Below are 8,655 nucleotides of genomic sequence, written 5' to 3' on the forward strand. Positions count from 1 at the left end.
ACTCACTGTAAGGATGCTCTGCAACGATGGTATCCGACTCAGTCGTTTTACTTACACCAAATCTGTTCTCGGCAGATACCCTGAAAGTGTATTGCATGTACTTAGTCAGATAACTGACGTGGAGAGACGTGCGCTTCACACTGGAGTTGATCAGCTGCCAGGCAGTGGAACCAGATTCACGCTTCTCCACTATGTAGTTGGTAATGTCAGTGCCGCCATCATCCTCTGGTGCATTCCAGCTAACGACACAGGATTCTGAGGTGATATTTGAAATTTCAACAGGCCCCGCTGGAGGATTGGGTCTACCGATAACATTGACATCAATAGTAAAGGTCTTGGTTCCGGCAACATTCTCCAGGGTCAGGTAGTATTTTCCACCATCACCCCTCATGGCATCCTTGACTGATATGCTGGTTCTGTCTTTAGTTACTTTAATGGAAACCCTTTCAGAGTTCTTTAGCCTCATCTCCATCAGCCTCCAGGCTACCTTGGGAGCAGGTCTCCCGCTAATAGGAACATCAATTGTAAAGATGCCACCCGATGTGCATGTGATCAGCTGATTGGTGATCTCACTGAGATCAGCTGATGGTTCAATGTGAGGCTCTTTGACCAACACTGGGGCTGGAGTTCCCCTGGGGCTGCTGTGGCCGGACTCATTCTTAGCTTTCACACGGAAGTGATACTCATCACCCTTGTTGAGCTTTTCGACCGTGTAAGAGAGGTTCTTGGTGTTGCCAACCACGAACCATTTATCCGTCCCCCTGGGCCTGGCCTCGATGACATAGCACTGGATACGGCTTCCGCCATCGTGCTCTGGCTTCAGCCAGCTCAGTGACACCGAGCTGTCTGTTGTGTCCACAATGTCCATTCTCTTTGGCGGTGCTGGCTCGGCAGTGGCAATGACAGGCTCTGTCGTCTCCAAGACCTCACCGACACCATGCTGGTTCTCTGCAGATACCCTGAAGAAGTATGGCACTCCCTCCAGGAGGTCCTGGATTTTCATCATATTCTGAGTGCATTTGCCTCCAGACTGTTGCCAAGTGCGACGGGTTGCCTCATGCCTCTCGACAAGATAGTGGTGGATTTGCGCTCCGCCATCATTAAGCGGAGGCTGCCATGCAAGCGTGACTGAGCCTCTGGACACCTGTTGGAAGACTAAAGCCTGAGGAGCTCCAGGCGTGTCCATGACATTCACCGTGAAAGTCATGGCCTTGCTACCACTACTGTTCTCCAAGTTCACAGTGTATTTGCCCGAATCGTTTCGAGAGCACTTTTCAATATGTAGAGTACTTTTGCCCTCTGCAGTTGTGACCTCTGACATCACACCGAGTTCTCCTTCTTCTTTCAACCAGGTAGCAACAGGGACAGGCTTCCCCCTGAATTGGACACTTAATTTCACTGAACCTCCAGCCTTGACAATATGCGTTTGCTTGAAGGTGACATCAATATCCATCTGTGGTGGTGTGAGTCTGTCAATGGCCTGAGCCGGTTCGAGAGTTGCCATATCCTCACCTCGTCCGACTTGATTTACGGCGGCAACACGGAACTTGTACTCAACCCCAGTGTGTAGACCAGTGACTGTGTACTCTGTTTTAGCCACCAGCTCTTCATTTACTCTATTCCAGTCAAGTTCATCGCCCTTAACCATCTCCACGATGTAGCCCAAGATGTCAGAACCTCCGTCATCTGCAGGCTTGGTCCATTCCAGACTGATAGAGGTATTTGTGGAGTCGGACACACAGACCACAGATGGAGCACAGGGGATATCCTTTGGCTCAACAGCTTTAATGGGCAAAGAGATATTGCTGGGAGCGCCGATTCCGGCATCATTCACAGCCGTGACCCGGAACTCATACTCCATATCCTCAGTGAGATGAGAAACCTTGTGAGCACATTCAGTGATGGGTTTCTTTGAAAGCACTTTGTAGAACCGGACAGTCTTCTTCTCTCGTTTTTCCAGAATGTAGTACTGAATGGGGTTTCCGCCATCAGATGTTGGAGGAGTCCAGGCCAAAGTTATGCTTTCCCCCGTGACCTCGGTGGCATCTGGAGTGCCTGGAGAATCGGGGGTAGCTGGGAAGAAATTGTGAATGGAAAAGTTGTGAAGACCCCAAAAAATATATATAATTTCGGCAAATGAAAATTTTCAATCTCTTGACTTACTGTATTGCAACTGTGCAATAATAGGGCAGGATTCCAACGGTCTGCCAACACCAAACTTGTTGACAGCTGAGACTCTGAACTGGTACTCATTGATCTTAACGAGTTTGGCTGCAGTGAACGTGCACTCGTGACAGTCATCTGACACTAACGCCCAAGAGATCTTGGATGTTTCGCGCTTCTCAATGATATAATGTGAAATTTCTGAGCAGCCATTGTTCTCTGGTGGATTCCAGGACAGAGTGCATCTGCCCTCTGAGATGTTGCTAAACGTGATGGGTCCTACTGGTTCTCCAGGTGTGTCTGCGTCACAAAACAATTACAGTCAAGTTAGAAGCAGTAATTGATTTGTAAAAAAATATATCCTGTAATAGACCGCGACAACTGCACACCTTGTACTTGTACCAGAAGAGCCTCCTTTTTGCTGCCTGATCCATTAGTCGCTTCAACGGTGTAGAGACCGCGGTGAGTACGGTCAGCATCTCTGATGAAAAGAGTGCTGTATCCAGGAACAGTGATAATATCCATCATCTTTTTTGTGATTTCCACGCCGTCTCTGTACCAGACCACCTTGGGAACGGGCCGTCCAGTGATGGCCACCTTCACCCTAATGTTGTCACCCGCTTTGACAGTCAAGCCTTCAAAATACTCGGGGCCAAATTCGATGCGAGGGGAAGCTGGTTTGGAAGAAAAGGCAATAAGTAAATTGCTAACCATTTGATCTCCTACTCTGGGCTATTGCTGGCTTATCTTCACTTACCATTCTCGCTTCTAACCACAATCAAACCAGATGAGTTGGACGGGGGGCTGACGACACCAAAGGCATTTCTGGCAATCACCCTAAACTCGTAGCGCTCATTCATTGTCAAACCAGTCACAGTGTGCTGGCAGTCGTGGAAATCAGTCAAGTTGGCCTTGAACCAACGACCCTCGCCCTGTCGCTTCTCAATGTTGTAAGCAGTAATCTTGCTACCTCCGTCACGTTTAGGTGCATCCCACTTCAGCGTGATCGAGTCACTAGTCACGTCAGTGTAGTCGGGCTGGCCTGGAGGATCTGAAAGACGGAAGTCACGTTTAGAATTTGTCTTGTAAAAGAGTTTATGAGTTTATTAATACTCATTGAAAAATGTGTAAGCCTATGGACAAAGTTGGAACTCACCAACAGGACTGACAGCCATGATGGGCTTGCTCTCTTCACTCATTCGGCTGCAGCCAGCATCGTTCTGTGCGTACACTCTGAACGAGTACTTGAGGCCTTCAATGAGACCCAGGACCCTGTAATCAGTTTCTTTGATGAGCACCACGTTCACCTTCTGCCACATGATGCTGTTCTTTTCCCTCTTCTCCACATGGAAGCCCTGGATGGGGGTACCTCCGTCATAGATGGGCTTCTCCCACTGGATTGTCATGCCATCATTGGTGATGTTATACACCACAGGCCTGCCTGGTGGGCCTGGGGGCCTGAACTGGTGCTTGGCAATTACTATCTGAGAGACCAGGGGTTCACTGACACCATACCTGTTCTCTGCACACACTCTGAACTGATACTGGACTTCCTTGACCAAATTGGCCACTCTGAACTGAGTTGCCTCCACTCTGGAACAAGCCATCTTCCAGTCAGGCTGCGAGGTGTCACGCTTCTCTACAGTATAGCAGTTGATGTCTCCACCGCCGTCATCGTTGGGCTCATCCCAGGAGATCATGATGCTTTCTGCTCTTACTTCATCGAGGCGGATGGGTCCAAGGGGCTTCGATGGGGGTCCGAGGGTAATGACATGGATATGGAAGGACTTTCTGTTGATGTTGTTGTCAAGAGTAAGTGTGAATTTACCCTCATTCTCTTTCTTCACATTCTTGATCATTAGTGTGGCTTTGGTGTCTGTTTTCTTGAAGCGGATTTGATCGCTTTCCTTCAGAGGAAGGTTGTCCTTCAGCCACAAGACCGATGGTTTAGGTTTACCTCTGTATGGCAGCTCAATATGGACATTGTGACCTAAGCGAACGCAGATTCTTCCATCTGGGTAGTCTGCAAGGCTCGCCTCGGGTGTTATAACATAGTCAATGACCTTGATCGGCCCTATTTTCACAAAGTCACCCTGACCTTTCTCATTTCGAGCAGCGACTCTGAACATCACGTCGGAGCGCTCCTTTAGTTTTTTTACCTCAAACTCACAGTGTCGACTCGTTCCTCCCAGTGTCCAGTCCTCACCTGCGGCTTTCTTTTCAATGATGTAGTCAGAGATTATGCTGCCGCCATCGTAATCAGGCTTAAGCCACAGCAGTGTGACAGAGGTCTTAGAGGAATCCTTCATAGAAACTTCTTTGACTGGTCCGGGAGTCTCTGTAGCCTTCACCGGTTCAAGTGTTTCGCATGGTTCACCAACACCATTCTCATTCTCTGCTAGTACACGGAAAAAGTAAGATGCCTTTTCAGAGAGATCTTCAATCGTGTAGGTTGTGTCCGTGCATTTGCTTGTTACTGCAGAGTACGTTCTCTTTGAAGAGTCCCTCTTTTCAACAATGTAGTTGGTGATTTCAGCACCGCCATCGAGGAGTGGGGTCTCCCAGCAAAGGGTGACTTTTCCACGGGTTACGTCTTTCAGTGTCAGGTTCCTGCATTGAGCTGGAGAGTCCTGGACCTTGACGGACAAGGTTAGTGTCTTGGGCTCTCCTACACCATTGTCAATCTTGACCGTATATTTTCCCGTGTCGAGCTTGGTGACTTCACGCATAACAAGGACTGCGGTCGTGTCTGACTGGTGGAATTCATAAGAGGGGTTGTTGTGAATGCATAGATCTCCTTTGCTCCAGGAAGCCTCGGGAGACGGTCGACCCTTCAGAGGAACAGAGAGCTCCACATCCTTGCCGGCCTTTACAATGTAGTGAGTTCTCATGGCAACATCTGAGTCAATCTGGGCTTCCTCTGTGAAAATTATGTTTCGGTCATTTCAAACAAAACAAAACAAAAGGAAGGAAGTTGTTCCTCAAGTCTGCAAAGTTGCTTACCCAGGATATCTTTAGCCTGTACAGGCTCAGTTATCTGCAGAGGTTCTCCACGGCCGGCGCAGTTGACAGCAGAAACTCGGAAGAAGTAGTTAGTGTCTGGCTTTAAGTCATGTACGGTGTATTCGGTCATCTTAACCTCTCCCTTTGAAGTAACCATTGCCCAATCTTCCTCTCCCTCCACAAGTTTCTCTACCATGTAGCTGGTCACCCCACTGCCTCCATCCCACTCTGGCTTGGACCAGCGCAATGTGATAGAGGTCTTTGTGGAATCCATCACCTTCAGCTTGCAAGGCTCATCTGGAGCATCTGAAAGTCAAATGAATGTATGGGCACAGGCATTCCCTGATTCTTATTTTGGAAGCAGGGTCTTTGATCACTTACCAATAGGATCTGCGGCCTTATAAAAGTCGGATACACCAGAGAAGGGTCCTTCTCCGGCCTTGTTAATGGCACAGACACGATACTGGTACTCATTTCCTTCGTTTAGATGGTAAACAGTCTGTTTGTTGTCAGAAATGGGGTCTTTGTAAACTCTGATCCAGCGCAAACTCTTCTTGTCACGCCTCTCCAGGTAGTAGCCAGTAACTGTGCTACCCCCATCCACACCTGGGCTTTCCCATTCTACCACCATGGTAGTCTTGGTGATGATGTTCACCTCGGGAGTATGTGGCTGACCCGGAGTTACTGATGGAAACGCACAAACAACAGATGTGTAATGCGTTTGTTTCTTGTGATTGGGGACACAGGAGAACAAACAGGAGCCATACAGTTGCTTGATTATGGAACCGAAAGTGAAAATAAGCTTACCAAAAGCATTCTTTGCAACAACAGCCTCGGATTCCAGTGGCACTCCCACGCCAAACTTGTTAACAGCCATGACGCGGAACACATATTCATTTCCTCGCACCAGTTTGCCGACAGAGATGTACGCCTGCTCGTGCCGCTCTGAGACTGTCGACCAGACCACTCTGCTGGTTTCACGCCTCTCGACAACGTAGTGCGTCACCTCAGAACCTCCATTGTCAGCCTCACATACAGGCTCCCAACGGAAGGTTATTCTGTCTGCTGTAACGAGGGTGAAATTAATGCTGCCGGCTGGGGGTCCGGGTTTGTCTAAGGAGGGATGAAAAGGAAGCATGATTTAACAAAAAGCACTGAGGGATGAGAGGAAAATTTTCAAACGTGAAAAAAGAATGCAACATTGTCAAAATACCAAGGATTTCAACCGCAATTGTGGCACTTGCTGAGCCCAAGATATTTTTTATCTTGATCTCATACGAGCCGGTGTGTTGGCGGGTCGCATCCTTGATCAGAATGGCTGACGAGTCGGTTGTGCTTTCCACACACAAGGAAGAAGAAGCTACAAGTTCCTTTCCATTTTTCAGCCACTCGATGCTTGGCTGAGGTTTGGCGATGATTCCTACTCCGATTTTAACTGAAGTTCCAGCTTTGTACTGAACCACGTCCAAATACTCTGGAGGAAGGTCTATGGCTGGAGCACCTACCCAACAAAAAATATTGATAACATTTTAAATGTGTATTTTTTTCTTTACACATTTCTAATCACAGTGATATGAGAAGGAATGAAAATGAGCACTCACCACATGCATCAATACAAGCGACTGGGCCGGCAATAAGAGAAGGGTTACTGACAGAGCCGACAGCATTCTTTGCATAGACCCTGAACTCATAAGACTCGTCCTGGTTCAGCGCAGACACTGTGAAGCCCATCTCAAGGATATTTGTGAAGTTTGCCTTCACCCATCTGCCACTGGCTGCTTCCCTCCTCTCCACACTATAGCCGGTGATCTTGCTTCCGCCATCGTACGGTGGCCTCTGCCATGACAGGCTGACTGAGTTCTTTGTGACTTCGGTGACATGGACGTTTGCAGGAGGCTCTGTCATAGAGAAGTCAGAAGACGTGACAAATGATATTGGCGTACAGGGAAGGGCCGACTATATGAATGATAATAAACTTACCACATGCGTCAATAGCCAGCACCTCTTCAGACGTCTTACTTATCTTTCCGATACCAGCAGCATTTTCAGCTGCCACCTTGAATTCATAGATGAGACCTGGGCAGATGTTGGTGACCCGGAACTGGTTTCCTTGTATTGCTGTTTTATTCATCTTTTGCCAGAGAATACTGCTCCTTTCCTTCATCTGAAGATGATATCCGGTCACGGGACTCCCGCCGTCACTTACCGGTTCGTTCCAGCATACAGTCAGGTTATCTCTACACACGAAACTAATCCAAGGGGTGGATGGGGGTCCAGGGAAAGCTGGAATAAAAAGGATATTGGTTAATGGTACATTTGAAAAGTTAATTGGTTAACTGTAATAAAACTATGAGGTCCTATTGACTTACTGAATGGAAGCTTGATCATAACTGGCTTGCTGTCAATGTAGTCGCTGACGCCATAGCGGTTCTGAGCCTTAATTCTGAACTGATACTCCTCCCCCTTGGTCAGCTTCATTACCTTGATTTCGCTTCTCGCAATGTTAGTTGACACCTCTGCCCAGGTAGGAGTGCTAGTTTGCCGTTTCATGATGACATAATTGGTGACGGGGCTGCCTCCATCGTATTCTGGAGGAGCCCATTTCAAGTACACTGTAGTCTCTCCAACTTCTCCAATCTCCACAGGTCCAACAGGGGGTCCAGGTCTATCCAGTACAATGAAGTTCATGAATATCTTGGTAGCACCACCGGGGTTTGAGGCGGTTACTTCGTATTTTCCAGCATCGCTTGCCATGCTTTCATTCAGTGTGATAGTTAAGCTGTCAGGAGTGACTTCGGTCAATAGTCTTTTAGATCCCTTGATGACAACATTGTTCTTGGACAGAGTCACTTTCGGCATTGGCTTGCCAGTAAGTGGAATATCAAAGGTAAGGTTGGATCCAGCTCTTACATAAACCGTATTCCTGGGGTAGTTCTTCAGATCAAACTCTGGAGCCTCTGTTGAAATTCAAGCAAAACTATGATGAACAATGCAAAGTACACTTAAAGAAGACAGAGTACTGAAAGCAAACAAGCGCTCCTTCTATGGCAAATCTTTTGTGTTACATACAATATATACTGGAGTTGCAGCAGTGTACATTTGGGTGCTGCAGTATTCATACATTCGCAGATATGTAAGAAAAATTACCTTGAAGTTCCTTGACGATAACCGGTACGATCATCTCTTTTGGTTCACTTAGTCCAGCATGGTTCTCAGCTCGCACTCTGAAGAAGTACTCTGCGCCTTCCCTAAGGCTTTTTATGGTGTGGCTCATGGTCCTCACTGTGGCACACTTGACCCATTTGGTCTGTCCCTTCTCCAGAGCATCAATGAGGTAAGCTTTCACTCTACTACCACCGTCGTACTCGGGACGTGTCCAGGCAATCATCACACTGTCTTTAGTGACATTTGCAACTCCGAGTTTCATGGGGATGCTTGGCACCTCTGTGACACAAAATGGGATCATTGAATTAGTTCCTTTTGCGAACA

General features: G+C 47.7%; 1 protein-coding gene across 1 annotated transcript in view; it reads right to left on the bottom strand.

Annotated features, from left to right (window-relative positions):
* The window catches only part of ttn.1 (titin, tandem duplicate 1), a 147,736-nt gene that overhangs the window by 17,719 nt on the left and 121,362 nt on the right, over nt 1-8,655 (bottom strand). The window contains exons 171-183 of the mRNA XM_086091313.1: nt 8,314-8,610; nt 7,536-8,123; nt 7,147-7,449; nt 6,768-7,064; nt 6,380-6,667; nt 5,974-6,279; nt 5,548-5,850; nt 5,167-5,472; nt 3,320-5,083; nt 2,921-3,214; nt 2,553-2,837; nt 2,164-2,463; nt 7-2,073 (exon numbers count right to left, since the gene is read on the bottom strand). Coding sequence (XP_085947439.1) covers nt 7-2,073; nt 2,164-2,463; nt 2,553-2,837; nt 2,921-3,214; nt 3,320-5,083; nt 5,167-5,472; nt 5,548-5,850; nt 5,974-6,279; nt 6,380-6,667; nt 6,768-7,064; nt 7,147-7,449; nt 7,536-8,123; nt 8,314-8,610 — 7,398 coding nt within the window. The remainder of the gene's footprint in view (nt 1-6; nt 2,074-2,163; nt 2,464-2,552; nt 2,838-2,920; nt 3,215-3,319; nt 5,084-5,166; nt 5,473-5,547; nt 5,851-5,973; nt 6,280-6,379; nt 6,668-6,767; nt 7,065-7,146; nt 7,450-7,535; nt 8,124-8,313; nt 8,611-8,655) is intronic.

Source organism: Leptonotus elevatus, chromosome 12, assembly GCF_054856555.1.
Source record: "Leptonotus elevatus isolate MCC_2025b chromosome 12, RoL_Lele_1.0, whole genome shotgun sequence".
Taxonomy (NCBI): domain Eukaryota; kingdom Metazoa; phylum Chordata; class Actinopteri; order Syngnathiformes; family Syngnathidae; genus Leptonotus; species Leptonotus elevatus.